The sequence below is a fragment of the Microtus pennsylvanicus genome, chromosome 3 (genome assembly GCF_037038515.1).
Source record: "Microtus pennsylvanicus isolate mMicPen1 chromosome 3, mMicPen1.hap1, whole genome shotgun sequence".
In the NCBI taxonomy this organism is placed as follows: Eukaryota; Metazoa; Chordata; class Mammalia; order Rodentia; family Cricetidae; genus Microtus; species Microtus pennsylvanicus.
The window spans coordinates 12,616,824-12,643,102 of NC_134581.1; the positions used below are offsets into that span (position 1 = coordinate 12,616,824).

Consider the following 26,279-nt stretch of genomic DNA (forward strand, 5'->3'; position numbering starts at 1 on the left):
AAAGCTTTATCTACTAGAGGCCAATGGTGCAGGCCTCTCCGTGGTCCTCCATCTTAACTTACTTTCCTCCGGGCACCAGCAATCACTGGATCAGGGCATCTCCCTGTCACTGCCTTCCCAAAACACTGTCCCCAAGGAGAATGAAGTCGTGTTCCCTGACCTCCAGCCAGCCTGAGAGGCTTCCCTGAACCTCATGTCCAGAATGCATTCAATATTCATTCTCTACACACTGGTCTAAACCTGCTGTGCCCATCCCTCGCATGTGTACCAGGCTGTTGTCAGGGTGCTGCCTGGTCAGTGTTCCAACCTTGTGACCAGTGCTCGTCAGCATGGGTGAAGCAAGGACGATGGGTCAAGGCCACAGTGCCATTTTCATAGGTGCATCTAAACGGATGTGTTGTGGAATATCACTTTAAGATCTGTTACATCTGTTTATGTTGTGGAAGGAACATTTGTTTTAATGATGCAAAGTTGTGTTGCATTCTTTTATATTGCATTTGCTTAATTCTGCGAAGCTGTGATACTTTGCCTGTCTAAAACCCCTGATTTGTCTAATAAAGAACTGAGCGGCCAATAGGTAGGCAGAATAAAGAAGAGTGGGGCTGGCAGCCAGAGAGAATAAATAGAGGGAGAAAAAGAGAGAAAAGAAATCAAGGAGGAGCAAGAACAAGGAGAGGAGGACACTGGGGGCAGCCGCACAGCCCCACGGCAAGCCACAGAGTAAGAGTGAACGTAGATATACAGAAGTAAGAAAAGGAAAAGGCCCAGAGGCAAAAGTGGAGGAATAACTTGAGTTAAGGAAAGCTGGCTAGAAACAAGCCAAGCTAAGGCCAGGCATTTATAAATAATAATAAGCCTCCGCGTGTGACTTATTTGGGAACTGGGTGGTGGGTCCGCGAAAGAGCCAAAATAGTAGAGTAGAAAACAACCAGCCACACTGATGAGTCGGGTAGAAGGGTTCCCTACCCTGCTTTTCATCCAACAACAGGGCACAAAGCCTAACTATGAGCTTCAACTCTCTCCAGTTATAAACAAGAGCCCTCAAATCTGGGCTTCTAGGATGAGGTTGTTACAAAATATAACAATATCCAATACACTGTAGAAACTCTACCATTTTAATTCCAGTGTCCAGCTTTGTATTGTTGTATTTAGTGTGTGTTGTTCTAGCTTGTTGTTGCTGTTTTGAGACCAGGCCCCACTCCGTAGCCCCTGCTGGCCTCAAGCTCAGGATCTTGCTATCTGGCCCATGGGTGCTGGGACTATAGGCATGTGCTACTGTATCCAGCTCCAAAGAGCTCCAAAAATAGTCTTTATTTTCAGAAAAGAGGAATGGAGAGAGAGGAGAAGAGAGGGAGAGAGGGAGGAAGGCAGAGACGTCTAGACGGCATGAATTCACTAAATGCTCAAGAATGGAAAGTGTGGCACCACTTGGCCCAAGTTTAAGCCCCAGGCAAGTAACTCATGCAGTTATGTGATCCCACGTGTCTGGAGAAGCTGCACAAGCTTCTGAGTCTAGACCTCTGAACACGTAGACGGTGCCCCGTGGTATCCAGGTTGGCTTCAAGCCCTGATGTCCTCCATTATCTTTGGATTTAAAACATTATTTGTGGAGACTCAAAACTCATGCAGCCTCATCCCTACTGGCTGCTGTTGTATTTTCAGTCCTGATCCCCATCCACAAAAGGATCACAGCCCCGTTTGACAGGGGAGTCTTTCCTTTCTGTAGTCTGTGTCATATTATTTACCCTCCATCTCACACACACACATATCATACACACGTGCACACAGACACACACATCATATACACAAACATACACATAGGCACACACATACATACACACACACATCATATACACACATCATACACACAGACACACATAGACATACACATACACACATCATATACACATACACACATATATACACACTCATCAGACACACATAGACACACACATACATACACATCATATACATATACACACACATCATACACACAGACACACATAGACATACACATACACACATCATATACACATACACACATACACACACATATATGCACACTCATCAGACACACATACACACATCGTATACACAGACACACACATACATACACACACATACATTCACTCACACGCACACTCGCCTGCCAACCCCTTTACTTTCTTCATTCTCTCAGTCCTACCTCAGCATCCCTTGGTTGTGGGACATCCTCTCCTGGTGACTCTGTCTGGAATTATTTCGTTCTATCTGCCTGCCCTGTAAACTCCCTTGGGAACTCTACCGTCAACACTCATACAGTAACTAGCCCCAGTATCTCTCCTGCTATGAAATGAGAAGTTTTCAAAACAAAGGCTTAAAGTCATTTCTTCTTCCTCACAGAAGGGCACCTTTTGTTTTTAATCAGTAGAAATAGCCTGTATGACTTTTCCAGGTTGCTCTCGCATGTAAAGCATCAAGAGATGTAAATGACTGAGCACACGGAGTATTTGGAAACTCAGAAGTGAAGGATGGGGAGCAAATGAAAGAATGAAATATCAGATACATATTTCAGGGACCACGCGGTGTCTATTTGAAAGAATCCACTTTGACGTTCCACATCTAAGTCATTTTCATTTTTATTAGTTCTCTTCAAACTGATTTATATGATAATGGCCATTTTTCTTCAGGCGGAGAAAAGAAATGGCAGGTTTGTTGGTGGAGAAAGGCTTAGGAGCCAACACGGGCAAAGAAGGAATTGCTTTTTCAATATTATTAAATTCTAAGGTAGATATAAATTAATGACCATGCATGACAGAATGCCTAAACTAAGAGAGAGATTCAGAGAAAAAAAACACATCTCTTTAACACCAAATAAGGGTTTAGAATTGTGAATCCCCAGGCTCCTGAAAACATCAAGTCTCCGACACTCCGTGGGTGAGTCTGAATTACGGCAAGCAAGCGTGAGTCTGGTTAGCTAGTCTCTGAATGAGGACAAGCGGGCTTGAGTCTGGTTAGCCAGTGTCTGAATGAGGACAAGCAAGCGTGAGTCTGGTTAGCTAGTCTCTGAATGAGGAAAAGCAAGCGTGAGTCTGGTTAGCTAGTGTCTGAATGAGGACAAGCAGGCTTGAGTCTGGTTAACTGTTATTCGCAAGGACCTCTGGAGATGGATGTCCTGAATCCATCTCTTCTGACTTATCTCTTCTGAATTTGACCTTGACTTGAAAGTGACTTTAACCTATATATGACTTTTTAGGATGTATTCTCCAGTAGACGGCCCCTGTTTGAGCTTAAGGGGTCACCGTGCTGGGAGGCATGGGGAGAGCAGACTGTAATTAAAACTCAGAGTGACCAAGGGATACTGTGGGGAGCTACAGTGCATCCTAGAGGGACACCCAAAGGGTCTTGGGACTTCAAGGAAGGCAGCATTGGCTCTCAACTTGCAGAAGTCTGCTTGTGAGATTTTGGGGCAAAGGATAAAGAGGAAAAACTTAAGCTCCAGAACTAGAGAAATTTACTAAGAAGCACAGAGTAGGGACCAAATGCCAACCCTCATTACAGAGAAGGTCTTGAAAGTTCACAGCAGAGGTACATGCTGTTGCTGTCAGTTCTGTGCCAGGGACACAGCTTGTGGTTCTCTGTTCAGGGGGACCCGCGAGGAGGAGGCAGCATTAAGAATGTGGGTAGAAAGTAGAACCTGGAAGCAGAGCAGCGGGCAGCTGACTGCTCTGACTTTGCTCCTACCTGTTCCTTACACCCTACGTGGATGTTGGTCAGTGTCCTCTCTGTGAAAGCTGAGGAGCTAAGTAATTTTTATTTTTTTAATGTGTGTATGGATATGTGTGTGTGCACACCATGTGGATGCAGGGGTGTGAATGTGTGTGGATACACGTGTGTATATGTTCACGTGCATGTGGAGGGCAGAGAATAGCTCCGAGCATCGTTTCTCAGAAATTGCCTGCCTTTGCGTTTAGTTTTATTTCTTGCAACAAGGTCTCACTCTGACCTGAACTCACCAAGTAGGCTGGTCTGGCTAGCCAGCAAGCCCTGAGAATCTCCTCGTTTCTGCAGCTACTCTAGCACTGAGATTACAAGCATGCACCATCATGCTCCGCTTTGTTTTCCTAACGTGGTCTCTGGGAACTAAGCTCAGTCCCTGACCAACTAAGCTTCCTCCCCAGCCTTAACTTTACTTTTCATTGACACATAATTTCATGTATCTGTAAGATACTATAATGGTAGTTTAGTAAATGGATATAGTGTGTATTGATTGATTCACACTAACCGTCACTCCTAGCACCCTAAAGATTTATCATTTCTGTGTTAGGGATGTTGGAAATCATCTCTGGTGATGATTTTTAAACATAGAAAGTGTCATCAAGTTAACTGTTGCCAACCACAGTTACCCCACTGGGCTGCAGAACATTGGAAGGGCGCCTTGCTATCCCTGCACACCTGTTCCCGCACCCATCCTCCTGAACTCACCGTTGGACGGTGAGCTCAGACAGTGTGGCAGCATACCCCGAGTCATCACGCACATCACTCTCCAGTAAGTCTATGGGGACGAGGTTTGACCCCTGAGCCAGGGAGTCTGATCTGCAGGCTGTCCTCGTGTTACATTGCTCCAGATACAGAAGGCTTACAGTGAAGATCAAACTGTGATTCTCATACAAATCCGCAAGTTACTCTTTGATTCACTGATGCACGAGAGGACTGGTGAGATGTCACAGCTAGGGAGCCCAGCCTGCATCACGTCCGGGGATGGGGAGGACTGCTGGTGGGAATTTTCAAACCAATGTGAGAACAGTCATGGAGTATCTCAGCTAGATTCTGCCAGGCACAACCCTCTCGCATTTCTGTAGACAGTGATAATTACATCATTATAAGCTTTCTACGACTTTTATGAAATGAAAATAACAAAGCCATTGAAAAAAAGACAATAACCTGATTATGTTTTTTGTCCATTTCTAAGTCTTCCATGACTTTTCCCAGCATTCCTTGAGTTCTTTTAGTAGAACTGTGAGGTTGCACAAGCCAATCGTATTTTAGAGGAGAAAGCTGTTTGGAACAGCTAAAGCCATTGGCTGTGAACCATAAGAATCCATGGAGAATGTTATTAAAGTGGAGGTTCCTGGGGACACCATAAACCTCCACCCTAAGCTAAGTCCTGCCTGGAAATCTGTGTGGTTAAATAATCGCCTGAGTTCTGATTACATTCTAGATTTGAAAGCAATCATGATTGCCATTAGCCAAGGCACGCTCAGCCAGAATGAAGGACTGGGGAGACAGATCACACCCTAAAGTGTTTGTCTCATAAGCATGAGGTCGTGAGTTCAATGACCCAAACCCCATGTGAAAACAAAAGCAGAACATGTAGTATGTGTTTGTAATCCCAGCACTGCGGAGGGACAGACAGCTGACTTAGTGACCTCCACGCCAGTGAGAGACCCTGTTTCCAGAAATGAAGGTAGGCAGTTCCTGAGGAACAACATCCAAGGTTGTCCTCTGACCTAGACATACACACACACACACACACACACACACACACACAAAACACAGGACTCTAGCTCCCTGGTTTTGTATTGATGGCCTCCAAGAGGCTTGTGTTTACTGTTGGGCCCACTCTAACGTCCTTCACCTTGCCAGCTGTGTGCACCCTATGTAAAATAAGAAGGGAGGACCAACTTGAGACAAATGAGACAGGAGAAGACTCCCCTGGTGTCTCATTTCCATTCTCTAAGTACATTACTGCTTAGCAAATGCATCAACTTAATTAAAACTAAATGTAATTCTAATGCACCAATTTGATTTAAAAATAATCTTCACAGTCGCCAGGACATCAAAATCCAATCAAGGCTATTTGAGGAAAGTCTCTGATGCGTATTATGTTGTGAGGCTGTACTATGTCAAGAAACCCAGACCTTCCCAAATGTCACTAATGTGTTTAGCAGCCTCCCTCTCACTCAAACGCCTCTCCCAATTAGGTTCTAGAGAGCGTGATCTGTAACAGTTCAGGAGCAGCTCCCCAAAATCTTCCAAATAGCCCTTTTAGCTGAATGTTCTTGTCAGAATATGGACTTGGGGGAAAATGCAAGCAGCCTTAAGGAGCTCAGGTTTAAGATAGAAATCAAGCTATAGAGTCCAGGCGTTCCCGATGTTATGCTTATGTGCCCAGACTGTAAACAATCTGGACCAGATTAATGAAGACTGAGAAATGAGCCTGGTGAAACCATTCACCACTAAGTCTCAGATGAGCAGAGTCATTTGGCTGACTTCCTTTGCTTTGCCCTTTGGCTGGGTCTTTCGAGGACATCTGTTTCGGTTGAGTGGTGGTGCTGATGGAGCTCAGTGTGGACTTCTCTTCCTCTAATGAATAGGCTAGGATATGGAATGTTAAAACTGTCCAAAATGCCTGCAGGGTGACATGGGCAACTCTTATGCATTGTTTTGATGTCATGGGTAGGCAGCTTGATACCCAGCAGTTAGTCGTGGAGCCAAACCCTGAGGTAAGTAGTCAAATCTCTCTGTCCCTGTTGATTTATGCACAAATATGCCAGGCCATGCCCACTTCATGCAGTGAGCATTGTTCCCCCTCCAGGAGATCTGCTGTTTTCAGCTCTACAGAAATACCACTGTATGAGGCACCTAGATAGTCAGTTACTAATCCCAGTTACTTTGTGGTCAGAATGGATTGGGGGGAGGGCGGGACAAGGAGAATGGATCTTCATGAAGAGAGGCAGAAGCCTTCCTAAGTTCTGGATCATTCCAAAGACCAGGGTCTGCAGCTACTGAAGAAAGCAAACATCTCATTACCAGTTGTCCCTGACCAAAAGCAGTATAGCAGTACATGGTCTCATGCCTCTGCAACCCCAGCTAAGGCAAGAGATTGATCAGAAGTTCAAGGTCAGCCAGGGAAACAGACAGACCACATCAGAGAGAGAGGTGTCCACACACACTAGATCGTCTTGACTCTAAGTGGAAAATGACAGGCTTGCGATAGAATTAGTGATTTTATAGTGCCAAAGACTTCCGCATAGTTTTCTCTCTCAGTCCACAGAACAATTTGCAAAGCAACTATGTCTCATTATGTGTTTATTATGTGTAACATACAAACTTAAAGCATATCATTGTGATAGCTCAGGATCAGAGGCCTAGGCGCCTGGGATTTTTGCCTGGATCCAGGTTCGCACTGGCTCTGTCCCTAACCCCCTACTCCCACCCTGGGCACTTGCTTCTCAATCATGGAAGATGCTCACTGTCAACTCACAGTTTATAGATTTCTGCTTTTGAGTTTACCAACATCCTGAAAGCTGTAATTGTGGCTTAAGAGTAATGATAACCAACACTTATTGTGGACTTGCCTAAATATTTTATGTAAGCATTGATGCAATTTAGTGTTTAAAATAAAAACCAGTGTTTCTGTCCCTACTCTTTCTCTGGCCCACCCCTAATTTAGAAGGATTGTCTAAGTCCCTTCCATTCCTTAGCTCACTTGTAGAAAATAATGTGTTTGTCTGAAAATAGAGGCCCCAACTTGCTGGATTCCACTCACCCTCAAGGTCAGGAAACTGAGGCTTAGAGAAATCTTTCACAGCCAAGACCTGACAGTCATAAACACTCAAGAAACAGGAACTTGACACCATGGAATCTCCTTTGGTTATTCTTGCAGAGATAGAGTGAAGATCATTTTTCTGACTCCCAAATAGAAGGCAAAGATGGCCTTCTGTCCCAACAGTGGAGAGTGTCTTCACTCCTAAGAACCTTTGCTCCACACGAGCCATGGGGAGAGATTGACAGTAGGGTCTTAGGTCAACCTACCTGCCTCTAGGAACACTCATCCATGAAGCAACAAACCATCTTCCAATAATAGATTCCAGAAGATTCCACATAGCCTTGCTCAGGTAGTATCATTCATAGCTCTGTGCATAATATACTTTAGCCAACAAGGGTCATCCTTAAAGTGGTTGAAGATTACCTATCTAGGCAGAATACAATCTCTATATATCTAAAGAACCTAGTTAATCTCACTATATGTATAACAAACATGAATAGCTATTGACCTATAATACTTAATACCTGTATAACTTAAGAACTAAGACTTCATATCAGAATATTAAATAATCTGCAAACAAATGTGCAGCAAATGAGGACAATGACCTCAAAATGTAAACAATGTATAAGTATCTTGATCAAAGGTAGGAATAATATATAATACAATATGAAAATACACCCTAAAAGTTGTATCAATATACAAAATGTCTTAAACAGAAGTAGAAACATGCATGTATACAATCTGACAGAATAACTTTGCATAGGTGTACAAATATTATAAACAGAAATACCAAATATAATTTGAACTTGTATCAATATACAAAAACTATACCAATGTAAATTATTCATAAATAATAGAACACAAGTATTCACTATATTACCCACTATTATTATTATTAGTGTGAATATAAGTTCACACTAAATTATCTATTATCCCATTCAAGTTTTCCTCTTTTTTTTAAATTTTTGGGCCTCTTCCCCATCACCCCAAGTCATGGGGCTTCTTGGGACTCCCTGTAATTTGCCAGGCTCCAGAGCTTAGGGACCACTTATCACTGTCTGGTACCTGACCTGGGGTGAGGGATCAGAGTTGGAACATAGTAATCTGGAAGAACAGAGCTCGAGGAGGAGAAGTAGCTGGAGAGAAGAGTTAATCAGGTGCTTAATAAAGAGAACTGAGCAAACTTTAGCTAGAGCCTTAAAACTGGGCCAAAACATTTTTTGACATAAAACAGACTATCCCACAGCGTCACCTTACTGTGACTAGAATGCCAAGTCAGCGGCTACCACCTGTCACTGAGAATCATCCAATCAGCAGGGACAGAGAGAGGATCTTTAAATCATGCTTTACCCGGAGAGCAGGTAACACGTAAAGAAAGTGGATCAGACCCAGAGAGTGGACACAGAGACCATCATCCCAGAGTTCAGCCTTGCCCTTCGAGCCAGGTGCTCAGCAGCCTTGTCTGTAAGACTGTGACTTGGGTGTTTTTCTCCTTAGCATCTCCTCTCCAAGTGTGGGAGTCTCTGCATGCACCGAGGCAGCTGGGTCTCACTTCCTTCCAAATGCTCATTTAGACTGCATCTAGATTAAAGGTTAACTCAGACCACGCAAACCGTTGGTGTATTTCTGGGCCAAGGGTTTTGTTCTGCAGTACGTACTGGGTATAGTGAAATGACTCTTTCAGCACCAGCCACTCTGTGGATATTTGTTGAATGAGGAAGTGGGTTTTCTAAAAAGCACAGAATGCATGGATCGATGTAGCGCTCTTCACTCCCCAAGCACTTTTTGGTCCTGGTCGGGATCTTTTGTTGGGAACAACACTGTCAGAGGTATTCTTGTTATCGCAGATGAAATAATCTCAGCTGTGTGCCTTCTTCAGTGGGTAGTTTAATTAGCACGGGGCAGATGCTCTGGGACTGTCCACTTCAAAGCACTCTAAAGGCTGGGTCTCTAGCTGCTCTCTGATACTGAAATTTAAAGCAAGCAGCCTCGTCTTTTATCCTTAGGAAAGGCACCTCTCTCGTCTCCAGCTCCAATCCCCTGCTTACAGCCTCTATCAAACCATCAGCAAAGCCTTTGCATTTGATACTGATGTGCCGTTTCTTAGGTTACAGGGTTAAGTAAAATCTGCTGGAGCTTAGCAGATTTGGCTACAATGACTTTCATCCCTGGTACTTAATTAAATCCCTCACCTGGGAAAGAGCGATTTTCTCCAGCATCTCTCTCTGGTGGCATCAGTAGGCAGCTGCGACTGTTGAAATGGCAGAAAGTCGGTTGTGTTTACTGCTGCAGGGCTGCTCTAACAGAGCGAGCAGAAACCGTGACTTCTGCCTGCGTTCTTCATCTTTTAGTAATCCATCCTCTTCATGGGAGATTCTAAATCCTGAAGCACTCACAGGGACTGTGAAAGAAAGCATAGCTGTTCCAACAGAGGCAGAGGTCAAAGGTCAGTGGGCTTCAGAAGAAGAAAGGGACTGAGGAGATGGTTCAGTGTCTAAGTCACCTAAGGTGAAGAATAAGGCCCTGAGTTCAAATCCCCTAGGACCCATGTAAAATCCAGGCATGGTAGAGTGTGTCTGTAACCCAAATACTCCTAGGATAAGATGGGAGAATATCCATGGTGACTCCTGAAGGAAGCTAGCTTTGGATATGCAGTGCATTCGTGAACAACAAAAGATCCTGATTCAATAAGGTGGGGACCAATACCCTAGGCTGCCCTCTGATTTCTATGCAATCATCATGGCGCTCACACATGCTCACATACATCATACTTGCACACACTGGACACACAGAAGAGGAAGAGGATAAGGAATAGGAGGAAGGGGAGAATGGGGAAGAGAAAGAGGAGGAAGAGGAAGTGGAGCAGAAAAAGGAAGAAGAGCTCTGGAGAAAAATATACCCATTGTTTGACTATGACCCCTTGGAGTTCCATAAACACCCTTCACATGCCTGCACCTTGCAAAGATGGAGATCCGTGACAGGAGTCTTCCCAATTTCTCTCGGAGCTGCCCGTGACTAAATTTGATAGCTTCCCTGATCTCTGTTTCCAGAGTTTATCCTGGAGCAGCAGGAAGTGACGCTTAGATATTAGTAACCCTAAAAGTCTCTGTGGGAACCCCAGGTTGAAACAGATAGTAACTGAGATGTGGCGCTGACAGCGGAAAAGGCTGAATTAGAATAGCAAAATGAGCACAGAAATCTGCTCTGCTCTATCCCAGCACCTAAGAAAGTCAACAATGAGTTTCTTAAATAGTGCTTCTGGTACCATACAAATAAAAAGAAAGTCTGCCAGGAGAGGACGAGGACGAGTCTTGAAAAATTCCTGGCTGGGAGCAGCAAACCCAGGCAGAGTGAAAAGGTGACTATTGTGGCATAGCCTCAGCATCCAGCATCAGGAGGCTAAAACCAGGAGACTGCAGTGAGTTCAAGACAAGCCTGGGTTACATGGTAAATCCCAGGCCAGCCTGAGCAACAATGTAGTATTAGGTCTTGAATTGGGCAGAATCCATGATGTTGGCTGATGCTGGCTCTGCAGTGTACAGTCACACTGACAGCTCTAAGTCCTTCCCAGGGAAGACGTAGAGCTCCTCTCCTCTCCTTATCTTGAGGTGGTGCAGTACCTCTCACAGGTGTGGGGCCCACTCTCTCATCTCTTGCAATCAGGAGTGGCTTTAGGGATTTTGTTACTAAAGAGGCAAACATGGAAATGTAGGCTTTCACCATCCTTATCTATGTATCACATATGAGACCAGGTTGGTCAACATACATGACACCTTGCCACCCCGATCCCCTGTGTGTTCCTTTTAAAAAATGTTTATTTTTAGTTCATGTGTGTTGTGTTTTGTCTGCATATATATCTTTGCAAGGGTGTCAAATCCCCTGACCTAAAGTCATAGACAGCTGTGAGCTGCCATGTGGGTACTGGGAATTTAACCGAGAAGAGCAGCCAGTGTTCCTAACCACTGAAAATCTGGGTCTTTTTGAAATGTAAATATGATCTTCATGTACTGAAAGTAAAGATAATCACCATTTTTTAAAAAATAAGGCACAGAAATTATATGTGCTTTCCATTTTCTTGGGAGGGAAGAGCCAGTGAAATGGTGTTTGTTTTATTTCTGTTTATTTTAGGATTGCGTGAGTGGATGAAAAACCGTCTCACATCAAAGTCGATTTTCCCTTCCTTGTTTCACTTCCCCACCCAACTCATCCATTCTTCATTTTTAGGCCAGGAGACATGATTACTCTGCTAGAGGACTCCAATGAAGACTGGTGGAAAGTAGGTATCTCGGTCTTTAAAAAGAAATAAGAATCCTTTGGTGATGACAGTAACCGTAAATGTTGCGTTGGCCGCTGAATGCCTCCTCTTCCATTTCAGGGAAAAATTCGGGACAGGGTTGGTTTCTTTCCGGCCAACTTTGTTCAGAGAGTAGAAGAGCATGAGAAGATTTATAGGTGTGTTAGAACCTTCATTGGCTGCAAAGACCAGGGACAGATAACACTGAAAGAAAACCAGGTAAGCAAAGCAGACACAAGCTGGAACAAGCCGGAGACCAAGTGTGTCACTTGAGAAAAGATGAACTTGTGTCAATGGTGTGGGGTAGCGAGAATCCAGCATACAAGACCCTTAATTAGTTTTTATCGTTGTGATAGAATGCCATACCTAAAAGTAATTTAGGGACAAGAAGAGTTGTTTTAGCTTGGATCTTCAGAACGTTGGAGTCCATAATGACTGGGAAGGAGATGAAAGCACACAACAGGACCAGGAAGCTGGCTGATCACATTTCATTCAAACCCAGGAAGCAGAGGGGACAGGAGGGAGAAGGAGAGACAGAGAGAACAGGAAGTGGGAATAAATAATAAAGCTCCAAAGCCCGCCCTTAGTGACAGACTTCCTCCATCAAGGCGCCACCTCCTAAAGATCCCATTAGTTCCCCCAAACAGTGCCAGGAACTGGGGACCAAGTGTTCAAATACAGGAGCCTGTAGGGGACATTTCTCATTCAAACCACAGAGCCTTAGCGGTGTCTGTCAGAGAAGAAGCGTATGGAATGGCAGATTGTCATGAGAGAGCATCTCATCCCTGCTCCTGTCTGAGGACCACAAGTCACTGATGTTAGTGGCCACTCCTGTTTCCATTCTGGGCTTGTGACCACCTATGTGTTATCACTAATGAGAAAGCTTTGTCCTCGTGTGCTGCTGAGCTACAGGGCTTGGTGTGCTGGCTCCAAACACACAGAGTCCTCTCAGATCTCCTAATCAAGACTCTAAGCCTCTATGTTTCCCCTGAAGGCCATCCACTTTCACATAATAGACAGGGACAGAACATGGACAGAAAACCACCTTGGACAGAGACTCCGCCCATCTCCCTGTACTCATCTACAAGTTCCTGGTACCTTTTTGCTATGTTGACCTGCACATTCCCTGTGAGGTTGTTGGTTTTCCTGAGACCTCTACATCTATAGTATCCTGAAACTACTTCCTTCTGGATTCCTTATCTCAGCTCTGGAATACAGATAGAAACAAACAGGACAGTCAGAGTTCAGCACTGTCCCGTTCCTGTGTGTTCCCTTCAAGCACAGAGGGGCTGACCTTCAGCCGTGCTTCTGTTTTTTCCTGTCACATAGCTCATCTTCACTGCAGAGGAAAGTGACCGGTGCCAGTCTCCAGGACAGTTCCGGATAAGTCAGAGGATGTGAGGAACCAGAGTTTGACATTTCCTGTCCTTCTCAATGAAGCCTCACAGTTGATTGCAATTTTCAGTTTGGGGGTCAGAAATTGGCCTCTTTCTGCATTCTTGGTGTGTAGTGATTGTAGTAATCCTCCAGGTAGTGGGTCTCTACCTGAAAATGTGGGAATTACAAGGCTCAGTCTACAAGAATTTAAAGAATGAAACATGCTTTCATAATTTAAGACTTGTCTGTTCAGTACAGCTGTCCCAAACATGTATTGGATGTAATTTCTTTAATTTTATTATTCTATTTCATGCATGTGGAGACTACGCCTGCATAGATGTTTATGCAGTGCATGCATGTCGGGTGCCGTGAAGGTCAAATGAGGCATTGGCTCGCCTGTGATCTGCAGTTATAGACAGTTGTGAGTCAATATGGGGGCGCTGGAGATCGAACCTGAGTCCTATGGAAGAGCAGTCGGTGTTCTCAACCACTGAGCCATTTCCTCGCCCATTTTGGGGAATTATCTTCAAAGATAATTACTAAGTCTCTCTCTCTCTCTCTCTCTCTCTCTCTCTCTCTCTCTCTCTCTCTCTCTCTCTCTCTCACACACACACACACACACACACACACACACATACACACACACACACACGATCTGTCATTACTTTTTAATTATAACTGATTTATTTTTCAAAAATACTGTTTTATTCAATTTGATCAACCATTTTCTTTTCCATATGTAGCTCCAAATAGCATTATCTAATTGACAAATGCTTCCCCACACTGGACGTGTAGTTTACACCAAGCAGTTCCAGCATTCAGGAAACACAAACAAGAAAATCTCAAGTTCGAGGTCAGCATAAATAGTGAGTTCAAAGCCAGACTGAACTAAGAACCTGTCTCAAAATAGCAAAGTCTTAGGATATAGCTCAGTGATAGAACACAAGCCCCCGGGCTTGCTTTCTAATGTTAAAAGAAAAGAAGTCCCATACAAAAACAATGATTCACCTTTTCATTGTGACTAGTCATTAGAATGCCTAAAGGAAAAATCTGAAAAAAATATACAATGAAAAAAACTTTTGGAAAAAATTGTCTATTCCCTTTAAAGTCAAGAAATAAAAATTATTAAAAATAATATACCAATAAATAAGATCACTGTTTTCCAATATATCTTAACAACAGTTGCAGGTGGAATTTGTGAAATCGACTTTCTGTAGTTAGGAGTGTGCGTCAGTCTGCTCATTTTGAACAGTTAATTCAGACCATGTATTAAGAACCATGAAAATTAGTCAGTCCTATGCATGCTATAATTCCATTTTCTGCAATGAGCTCCTGAAAATAATCTATGCACAGCAGAAGGGTGGGGAAGCTGGGAAAGGAATGACATCCTTCAAAGTAATCTCATAATGGTGAGAATTAGGGACAATCTCACGGTGACAGCGGGTAGTCAACAATAAGACTTCCCTTAGGGGAAGAGTTTGGAGAGTGTGAGGATAATGCTATAGACAGAATACAGAGATCAGAACCAGAATCCAGTTGCTGCTGTGCCCAGATGAACATAGTTCTCAAAGAAAATTCTCTGAAAGATGAAAGAGCAGAGATGCAGATGCAGGGAGTCCTTGGCCTTATTCAGCCTTAATATCACAGTGATGGAGATCAGGTAGGACCAAGGTACGCAAAAGATCAAAATTTTCCAGCCCACCTCACCTTGCCCTCACCACTGCAACCACCCCCACCACTAGGGGCTACCCTGAAGCTCAGGGGATAGTGGCATTGGATGACCTATGGCAAAACAAAGGCCCAAGAAGAAACACAGCAAAACTGACCTAGGAGACAAGATGTTCTCATTTCTACCAAGGGAAGAAGACTGGAGGAAGCTTGGGCATTGGTGAGCCCTGAGTCACCTGGTGTGTCAAACCTTCCAGGCTTGAGGAAGCAAGAGAGACCCAGGAAAGACAGGCAGGGTCTTTTTCAGTGGGCATAAAATGTAATAGCAAGAACTGGGAGAGGCTGGCTCAAGGGTAAAGAATTTATTGTGTAAGTGTGAGGACAGAAGGTCGAATTCTTAGTGTCCTCCCAGAGGCCAAGTGACTAAGGAACCCCCAGGGAAAAGGAGCTAACAAGACTAGCCAAATCACCACATTGCAGGTCCACAAAGAGAACCCACCTCCATGAATGAAGCAGGGAAGATGCTTAACCTCAGATATTTATAACGTCTTCTTTTCACATGCCCTGTGAATTGTGTGGATTAACCTTGGAGGATTTCTATTTTACAAAATAGGGAGCAGATTCCAACAGAGATTATGTGCCTTACTCAGGGGCACATGTGAGTGCCAGGCAAGAATACAAATGCAAACACGGGCCTCTTTGCCCACGTTAGCACCTCTACTGAGCACATTCCCACCCTCAGGCATGTTTTTATTAGTTGTTTGGGAAATTCATACAATGCACACCCTGATCACACTCACTTCTCAGTCCTCGCAGGTCCACCCTCCCACCCTTGCTCACACAAATGCCAGGCACACCCCGCACCACGCTGTAGCCACGTCTCTGGATGCCAGGCACACCCGCACCACGCTGTAGCCACGTCTCTGGATGCCACACACACCCCATACCACGCTGTAGCCACGTCTCTGGATGCCAGGCACACCCGCACCACGCTGTAGCCACGTCTCTGGATGCCACACACACCCCGCACCACGCTGTAGCCACGTCTCTGGATGCCAGGCACACCCCGAACCACGCTGTAGCCACGTCTCTGGATGCCAGGCACACCCGCACCACGCTGTAGCCACGTCTCTAAATGCCACACACACCCCATACCACGCTGTAGCCACGTCTCTGGATGCCAGGCACACCCGCACCACGCTGTAGCCACGTCTCTGGATGCCACACACACCCCATACCACGCTGTAGCCATGTCTCTGGATGCCAGGCACACCCCACACCACGCTGTAGCCACGTCTCTGGATGCCAGGCACACCCCGCACCACGCTGTAGCCACGTCTCTGGATGCCAGGCACACCCGCACCACGCTGTAGCCACGTCTCTAAATGCCACACACACCCCATACCACGCTGTAGCCACGTCTCTGGATGCCAGGCACACCCGCACCACGCTGTAGCCACGTCTCTGGATGCCAGGCACACCCCGCACCACGCTGTAGCCACGTCTCTGGATGCCAGGCACACCCGCACCACGCTGTAGCCACGTCTCTGGATGCCACACACACCCCATACCACGCTGTAGCCACGTCTCTGGATGCCAGGCACACCCCACACCACGCTGTAGCCACGTCTCTGGATGCCAGGCACACCCGCACCACGCTGTAGCCACGTCTCTGGATGCCAGGCACACCCGCACCACGCTGTAGCCACGTCTCTAAATGCCACACACACCCCGCACCACGCTGTAGCCACGTCTCTGGATGCCAGGCACACCCCGCACCACGCTGTAGCCACGTCTCTGGATGCCAGGCACACCCGCACCACGCTGTAGCCACGTCTCTGGATGCCAGGCACACCCGCACCACGCTGTAGCCACGTCTCTGGATGCCACACACACCCCGCACCATGCTGTAGCCACGTCTCTAAATGCCACACACACCCCATACCACGCTGTAGCCACGTCTCTGGATGCCACGCACACCCCATACCACGCTGTAGCCACGTCTCTGGATGCCACGCACACCCCATACCACACTGTAGCCACGTCTCTGGATGCCAGACACACCCCATACCACGCTGTAGCCACGTCTCTGGATGCCAGGCACACCCGCACCACGCTGTAGCCACGTCTCTGGATGCCACGCACACCCCACACAACAAACATAGACTTCTCCCACCTTGACTGGGGCTCAATGAAGACATGGACTTGGATGAGGGAAAGGTGGAAATGCTGATTGTTGGTTTTATTTGCAGGTATAAGAAAGCCTCTAACCTGAGCTGAGGTGGTGCTCTGCCATCTCCGGGCTTGGGAGGTAAAGGCAGCAGATCAGGAGTTCTAAGCCAGCCTGGGCTACATGAGATCAAACAAGAGTCTTAATTTAAGAATACTATTGTTAGATCTGGGCATGGCAAAGCACACCTTTAATCCCAGCATTCAGAAAGCAAAAACAGGCTTATCTCTGTGAGTCCAAGACCAGCCTGTTCTACACAGTGAGTCCGAGACTACTCAAGGCTACATACATAGTAAGACCCTGACTCTAAAAATCAGTGCTATAATAACAATAATAAATAAATAATTCAAACTTGACATCCACTTGAACGTCTTACATTATTAGTTTATGTTTAAAGAAATGTGATATAGGAGGAAGGTCATTGATGGCAAAGTCATATAGAATTGGATCTGTAGCCTGTGCGGATTTGATAGTCACCTCTAAATGTCACCTAAAAAAATCAGTATAGTAGATCTTCCTAATGTAGACTGAGAGTTCACTGTGTCCACCACAGCACAGTGCCTGAACACCGTGGGTGTTTAACAAAAGTCATATTCCACCATCCTAACCCAGAGCAGGTCTCAATGGAGATTCATCTGCAATGGTAAACACCAGTGTAAGGCACCCCATGAGCCCCAGAAAGTAGCCAGTATGATATTTATAAGTCTAAAAACATAAAGAGACAAGTAACCATTAACAGAGGAATGGGAGAAAATTGATTCTGAAAATAACTGCAGTGCTTTTTTATTAAATCACATTTCTGTTTCTGAGGTTAATCTTTCATAATTATTACATTGTTTATCCACAGAGCTCTTGTTTCCAGATGGAATTAAGTTATCCATTATGAACACGTAGGAGCCTGCCTTGACAGGATGAATTTTCTCCATTTTTTAAGCTTAAAAAGAGTCCTACTTAAATGGTTTCAAATTCCTTTAAATCATTTTTATACTATCATCCTTGGGTCTGTCATAGCTGTAGAAATGTTTTCACAGATTCCTTGTGTTGTAGGGGGAAAAAAGCCAGAAATTATTTTTTGATTTTAAAACTGAAATTAATTATATGGAAATTTAGGAAATAATATTTTTAAAGATAGAAGAACATAGCAACTGCAGCAATTCAACCATCAAGTTATTATTGGCATTAAAATCTTTGATGTATTTCATGCCAAGTTTTCATTTGAATGCATAGTTTAATATATTTTATTTAGACTGTCTAATTCTACTTAGTTTTATAAAAATATAATTTTTAATAGCTGTACATACATCAGAGTGGCAAACTTTGGAATATTGGCCAAATCTAGTAACTTATGGTTTTTATTATATGATAAGGTTTAGGTTTTTACTTTTATTTTTAATTATGTATATACATGGATAGAAAGAGAAGGAGGGGTACAGATAGCAGAGGGGAAGGGAAGAAAAGGGATGTGGAAAGAGATAGAAGAGAATTGAGAAAACACCATTTTCAATAAATCTGACCATTTCAGTTGTCATCTTAAAACTCTCCAGCATCTGCCAGCTGTCACCTTTGCCCTTCAGCCATGGTGCAGTGCCAAGCCTGACTCTTGTGACCCACCGGCATCCTATGTGACCCAGGCAATTCTAAGCTGACCAAATTGGTCCCGTTCTACTGTCAATGATTATTTAGTGGTTGGCTCTGACCCAGTTCTGGCCACGGAGACAAGTCAGAAAGTGAGCTGAGGGGCCCAGCAGGGTGTAGCATGGCCTATATTTCCAGTGTGCTCCAGGCTTTGACGGTGCTCGCCACCTTCCCTTCCACTCTTCACCCATCCACCTCTGTCCAGACCACACTGAACTCATCTGTCTGTCTGTCCATCTGTCTGAGCCCTGGCTGTCCTGAAACTCAGTCTGTAGACCAGGCTGGCCTTGAACTCACATATCTGCCTGCCTTTGCTAGAACTATAGGTACCCGCTGCCACAGCTGACCCCTTGCCCTGCACTTTGTCAGGTGCATTTTTATTTCATGTTCATTCTTCTCTGCTTAAATGTCTTTTTCAAGGTCCTGCTCACCCGAAAGGCTAGGTCAAGGGGTGTGGTGTGTATGTGTTTGTCTGTGTGTCTATGTGTGTGTGTGTGTCTGTGTGTGTATCTGTGTGTATGTTTGTGTCTGTGTGTGTATCTGTCTATGTGTGTGTGTGTTTGTGTATGTGTCTGTGTGTATCTCTGTGTGTGTCTATGTGTGTATCTGTGTATGTCTTTCTGTGTGTGTCTGTGTGTATATCTGTGTGTGTATGTTTGTGTGTCTTTCTGTGTGTCTGTGTATGTGTATGTGTCTGAATTCACTGCCCCAAATACACTAGCATCTTCCATTTTCACTTGGCGAGTGCCGCCCCCAAGATAGACAGTAGTGGCTGCTGTCTTCCTGCTCACCCCGCTTAGAGCTACTCACTCAACATCTGACTTCATAGCCGCTCCCAAGATGCACAGCTGTCCTCAGGCTGCCCCCAGCATTTACACTAAACGTGTTATGTACCTTTCTATTTGTGTTTGGTTTGGTTTGTAGTTCTGTGTAGCTCAGGCTGGTCTCTAACTTACTATGTAGCCAAGGCTTGCCTCAAACCCCCTGTTCTGCCCCTGACTCCCAAGTCCTGGTATAAAGAGTATGTGTGCCATTGTTTCTGGAATGGACAAAAGCAAACGTCAGTCTTTGAAAACTGAGTTGGGTTCAGCTTACCTATGTTAGGCTCCAGCGAGATCCAGCAGAATCTCCAGCTACTTCTGTCTCACAGATGACAGACATCTGGACATTGTGTCACCCTTGGCACACCCTCCACTCTCTGACATCAACTCCTCCCAGGGTGTGATTTAAACCTCTTTGCGGTCAGGTTTCTGAAACACAGCTCACATACCAGCCTGGTGCATGTTCCAGACCCTAGAGGTCCAGCTTTAGGTTCTGCTGGAACCTCATCCAGGTTCCATTTACCAGTAGGTACTGCTACCTCTGGGTTGTAAACATGACCCAGCTCTTCCCAGCCTTGGAAAAGCAAGCTACCTCAACTGAACTTCTGTGCAGATCTTGACCCAGGTCAGGGTAGACCCCTTATCTCAAAGTGGAACCGTCCATGTGCAGAGCCCTGTGACTTCTCTCCAGCTGAGCCGCACACTTGCCTGGTCTCTTCCCTTCCCGTACCACCGCGGCATCTTTTAAACTCTGTCCCTTTCCAGGGAGCTCTTGGGCCATGTCTTGGGCTGTCTCTGGGAAATACTCACCAAGGCATGCCTTTCAACTGTGGCAGTGGTTCACGGGAGGGGGGGAACTGTCCTCCCCAGGGGCCACCTCACACATCTGGCTGCCTCCCCCTTCTTTGCCCTGCACTGGCCTGTGAACAGTGAATAGCAAGGACACCCGAATGGATTTCCACTGCTTCCTTTGGAGTCTCACAGAGGTGCCTGCTCTGGTGTACGAGAGATGCTCACGTTTATTTGCCTGGAGCTAGTAATGAAATTGTGTCTTGGCTTCCTGGTGCTATACAGTTCACATGTAAAATTCCAAGCACTGGACAGGAACCAGTGAATGACAGCTATTATTTTGGGTCTTCGGCATAATATACTGAAAACTTGCGATCCTTGTGCCAGTTCTGTGAGATGTTTTTGTCATCCTCTCCTTATGGTGCCTCTTCGGGGAGTCACCGGATTTAATGGCGTTTTGTTACTCCTTACTCATAAAGCAGGAGCCCAGAAAATATTCTGCATCTAGGCCTGTTTCCAAATCCAGGTTTGCATGTAATGTTTTATTGAGCATTTCCTCACATCGCCACCCCCGACTTCCCCCCTGCCAACCGAGCCATGTCTCCTTTCTCAGCTGGGTGTTCCTGTATGCTCAGTCATCAGCAGCTTCTGCTGCAGGTCCCTGCTTGTTCTCGCTGAACTGAAGCCTTTCCTCTCTCTCCCTCACACTCAGATCTGTGTGACTTCTGAGGAAGAACAGGACGGCTTCATCAGAGTCCTCAGTGGGAAGAAGAGAGGCCTGGTCCCGCTGGATGTCCTGGTAAACGTGTGACCGTGGCAGTCCCTCCAAGTGCAGGAGGCCAGCTCCGCTGATCTCACTGTGTCCACCCAGAGAGTGCCCAGGAAACGGGAAGAACTCAAGACCTGAGACTGTGGTAGCAGTCTGGAAACAGACCCAATGCATGGCACATCCAGACTGCCAGAGAGCAGCATTCCAGAGCTGAGGGCAGCTGGGGGCAGTAAGTGGACCATAGCCAAGGCTGCCCCAGGACTCAGCTCCCTCCCTACGCACCTGCGCAAGGCTGGAATATGCTCCTGTCATGGTGTGGTCCTACTGACAAGTTTGGATCTGAGTAGCCAACTGTCACTCTGGTTCCAGACTACTGTCCCCAGTGCTGGCCAATCAACATCACGGCTCCTGCAGACAACCAAGAAGGCCAACCTTCCTGTTCCCAACACCCCAGGCCTCACTTCAGCCCCTGCTTAGTTTGTGGATCTATCTGCTGGCTGGAATCTTCTTTCTTTCCCTTCAGTCCTTGGAGCACATCCCAGGCAGGGCTGAATGGACACGATACAAAGATCTGACTTACTACAGAGAGCTTGCCAGGGAGTCCTTGCTACTTCAGTGACTCATTCAGGTGACAGAGCAAAGTCAGAGGCACAGAACCAGGCAGCAGCAAGAAGCGGGAGTGAGGACAGGGAAAGAGTCCTTACGGATGGGATTGTGAAGCCCTTCCAGACGGGGCATTCTTTCCCAGAGCAGGTGGGGCTGGGAATGGGAAGGAGCAGAGCGTCTCCCTTTTCATTTCATAGCCTCTGTATCAGGGGCATCATTTCTTCCCTTGTGCAGCCTGTAGGACTCCACTGTGGAGGGTGAGTCCACCGTGCAAGGAACCAGGGACAGGGCAGCGCCTCTGAGACAAACATCTTAGAATAAATGTAGCCAATTTAGACCCCATTCTTCTCTAGAGAAGCGTTTCTAGCTCCGGCAGGTGTGAGGCAGAAACGAACCTGTGATGCTCGTCTCTGTGCAGACGGAGGGAGCTGGAGCTTAGCTCACACCACCAAGGGAAATTGCTCTCGACCTGTACCGATGTTTACAAGAACATACCACACTGCGATGCCTTCCTCCCAAGCCCGGTCCCAGCATTCAGACCTGCTTCCTAGCAGTCACTGATATGTTTAAATGTGATTCACAGTGACTTCGAAATTAACGTTGCTTTGATTTATTTTGCCACTGAGCAATAAAATCATTAGAACCATTGGGTTTGGAGCTTGGTTCTGCTATGTTTTGCTGCATGGTTGGTTTTGCTTATTTGAGAAAGGCTCTCTAGCCAAGGCTGGCTCAAACTCACTGCATAGCTGAGGATGGACCTTGAACTTTGGTTCTTCTGCCCCCACTTCCTTAGTGCTGGGATTACAGGAATGCACCACCGCATCCCATGCATGCAGTGCTGGGAACTGAATACAAAGTTTCATACATGCTAGGAAGTCATCCTGCCAACTGAACTACGTCCCAGACCCCCAAAAGCTAATACTTTGTTTTGTTTTGTTCTGTTTTAAAGACTTAGATGACTATATCCAGGGCGTGTCAGCCTCTTTCCTTAGACCAAAGAATCATTCGTCTGTACTGTTTTTGTTACTGCTCAGAGTGAAGTCAGGAACTGAGCTACGGCTGCAGCTGGTCTCACAGGTGCCCTGATGCCTTACTCCCATTCTGCAGCCAGAATCCATGTTCATCCGCATCCGACATCACCTGTAAAAGCAGGCTCACAGGCGCAATCCTGGGGGAGCGCAGGTGGATCACATGGCTGCCTTCTGAACACGCAGGACAGACACTTTCTGCCTCCAGTCAATTCTCCATTTAATCCAGACAATCTAGTGGCCAGAAGGAATGTGAACCACGTGTGTCTTGTCCTCTTCTTGTGGATCCACGTCCACCACAGGCTTTTGGTACAGGGCTACCAGATTTGTGTTTTAACACAAGCTTGTGAAGTTGAATAGATAGAAGCTATGGCATCCAGCCTCCCAGGTGATCTCCCTAGTGGCCTTTCCTCCTGCTGTTCTTGTCTTTGAGGAGCCTCCCCCTATACCGAATCAGGGTTAGTCTTAAGTAGCCAGTGAAATATAGCAGAAGTGACAACGGCTGACAATGAAGCTGGCTCACAAAACTCACAGCTTTTGCCTTGACCTAGCAGGATGCGCTGTTGGGATCTTGAGACACCACATGAGGAGGACATGTACCTATATGGGTCACTATATGGGGTCTCCATGTGAAGACCATACACTTCAGCAGCTGGGGGCCCCAACCTCAGTGATTGTTGGGGCAATGACAGAGCAATGGGGAGTTATTCCTGCTGACCGCTACTTGAGTCACAAATATATGATCAATCTAAGCATATAAAGTATTTTTAAGTGTAAGTTTTAAACTTAGTTGCTCTTCAGAAACAGGTAAGTGGGACAGGAGGCTTTGCCATCGCAACCCAAGAAGACATGTATTCACTTTGTACAGTGAGACACAAAAGCTGTGCTGACACTGGGTACTGGCAGGCAGCTAAGCCTCCAACGCCAGATGTGCAGCATTCTCCAAAGGTCTAGAGTCATCCAAACAGAAGAGGCAAACTCCATATGCTCTGCACAGACCATTGTGGATGGCTCTCACACACTCATGGTGGGGAGCGGGGAGTAAGAGAAAGGGAAGAGGTTGGGGTCAGGACCTTTCCTGTCCTCTTCTGCTTGCCTGCAGGGACGACAAGGTCAAGGAAAGTGGTGGCCTACCAAATTCTCGATGGTTTCCAAGATGTGAGAAGTAGCTGAACTGGAGGTGAGGTGAGGACCTTCAGGGACAACTGCTGGGGCAGGGACAGGAAATGGGAAGAAAGTGTCAAGAGCTACTATGAGTCCAGAGGACACTCTTATGAGTTGAGGGGGGTAGTGTGCCTCCTCACTATCTGTGCTGTGAGTCACGGGGCCACCTCAACGCCAGGACAGCTGTGCCCTGCCTCTCACTGTGGAACACAGCTCTGTGTTGGCGAATGTGTGAGGAAGAACTGACTGGACGTTCCTTAAGGCTCCAGAAAGCAGGGAACTGAATTTCTCTTTCCACACCAATATTGCTACCAGAAATTGGTTCCACCTTTAACATAGAAAATGGAGCTGCAAAGAGACCAGGTATAGATGTCTTTTCCACACGGTGGCTGGCAGGGCTGGTTCATATATCATTTTCCATTCCAACTAATGCACCAGATATACAGACATACATATACACATGGACAACGAGAGGGGGTGGAGGAATCCCCCTACTCTGATAATAAAGAAGAATCCAACATCTGAGCTGCATATTAAAAGCAGCCAGTTGAGTAAAACATGGTAGGAACTTAATGGAACTAATCTTTGCTGTTGAGGGGAAAACTTAAAATCAATGGGAAAGTCATACACATAGCAAAAGGCAAAATCTGAGTTTGGATGATGCGCTCCTCCAAGAAGAGAGCTAGAGAGGAAATAGACTCAGGGCACCCACTAGGGCTTGATCAGCAGGCAGAGGCAGCTGCCCTGGCTGTGTGTTCTAGTACACGCTCACGCTCACTTAGCATTGCCGCCCCACTCAGGACTTCCGGCTTTTAATCTGTTTGCTAACTCTCATTGTGAATACCCAAAAGAAGAGTTAGAACTAGGGCATACTGCCAGCCTCCTCTAGAGTGCGATCTAAGGACTACAGTGATAGTCCTCAAGTGGTACAGACTCACCTAGCAACCTCGAGGTCTCTAACACCAGATTCTTCCTGCAGGCTACTGAGGTAGGCAAGCGAGGATGGACTAAAAGAGATGATTGCCTCCTCTGGGCTGAGTCTGCAGGGGTGGGGCAGGAGGATGTGGAGACCTGTGCACTCCAGGATCAAAGGCTCTGATAGCGTGAATGAACGCACAGCTAGGAGGAGGTTGGCACCAGTGTGAGAATGTAAGAGAAAATTCAGCCAAGCTCAAAATGTAATTCCCAGGAAGCGAAGTGAGCAGGTGGACTCCAAGATTCACCACAAACAGAACCCCCTAAAAATAACTTAGGCAGAAAATTCCAACTAATAAATGACATCCCATACCTGTCTCTGAGACTTTTCTTAGTCACATCCTGTTGTGTGTTTTGTACACCTGGTGGTTTTGATCCTGAGAGTTTGCTTTTCTCTTCGCTTCCAACAGGAAGTTTTAAATTGCTGTCAGTCTTCTGTAGGTAATGAAAGCTTAACTGTATCTTAAAATATCAGTAACAACACAGCCATTTGTTTTAATTTTAAAATGAAGAAATGGTACATAGTTTTTAATATAATATCACATTTGAATAGCTAGTGAATATCTCCCATGTCTTTGCGGAAGTCAGGACACCCTGAATCCTGAAAATACCCCCTGGAAAAGTAACAACAGCTACTTCAAGAACAAGAGTGAGCCGACTTTCAAATTCCTCCCGTGACACCTAACATGATGGCACATGCCTGCAATCTACCTGAAATGCTGGCACATGCCTGCAATCCCCCTGATATGCTAGCACATGCCTGCAATCCCCCTGACATGCTGGCACATGCCTGCAATCCCCCTGACATACTAGCACATGCCTGCAATCCCCCTGACATGCTAGCACATGCCTGCAATCCCCCTGACATGCTAGCACATGCCTGCAATCCCCCTGACATGCTAGCACATGCCTGCAATCCCTCTGACATGCTAGCACATGCCTGCAATCCCCCTGACAGGATGGCACCTGCCTGCAATCCCCCTGACATGCTAGCACATGCCTGCAATCCCCCTGACATGCTAGCACATACCTGCAATCTACCTGACATGCTAGCACATGCCTGCAATCCCCCTGACATGCTGGCACATGCCTGCAATCCCCTGACATGCTAGCACATGCCTGCAATCCCCCTGACATGCTAGCACATGCCTGCAATCCCCTGACATGCTAGCACATGCCTGCAATCCCCCTGACATGCTAGCACATGCCTGCAATCCCCTGACATGCTAGCACATGCCTGCAATCCCCCTGACATGCTAGCACATGCCTGCAATCCCCCTGACATGCTAGCACCTGCCTGCAATCCCCCTGACATGCTGGCATACGCCTGCAATCCCCCTGACATGCTGGCATACGCCTGCAATCCCCCTGACATGCTAGCACATGCCTGCA

General features: G+C 46.1%; 1 protein-coding gene across 3 annotated transcripts in view; it reads left to right on the forward strand.

The window, feature by feature from the left end:
• Stac (SH3 and cysteine rich domain) overlaps nt 1-22,367 on the forward strand; it is a 126,604-nt gene extending 104,237 nt beyond the window's left edge. Inside the window, exons 9-11 of one of the 3 annotated variants that reach the window (XM_075967690.1) lie at nt 11,756-11,807; nt 11,907-12,044; nt 21,058-22,367. In XM_075967690.1, the coding sequence (XP_075823805.1) occupies nt 11,756-11,807; nt 11,907-12,044; nt 21,058-21,156 (289 nt within the window). In that variant the 3' untranslated portion in view covers nt 21,157-22,367. The remainder of the gene's footprint in view (nt 1-11,755; nt 11,808-11,906; nt 12,045-21,057) is intronic. The other 2 variants (XM_075967691.1, XM_075967692.1) reach the window with 2 other exon arrangements.
• The last annotated feature ends 3,912 nt before the right edge of the window (nt 22,368-26,279 follow it).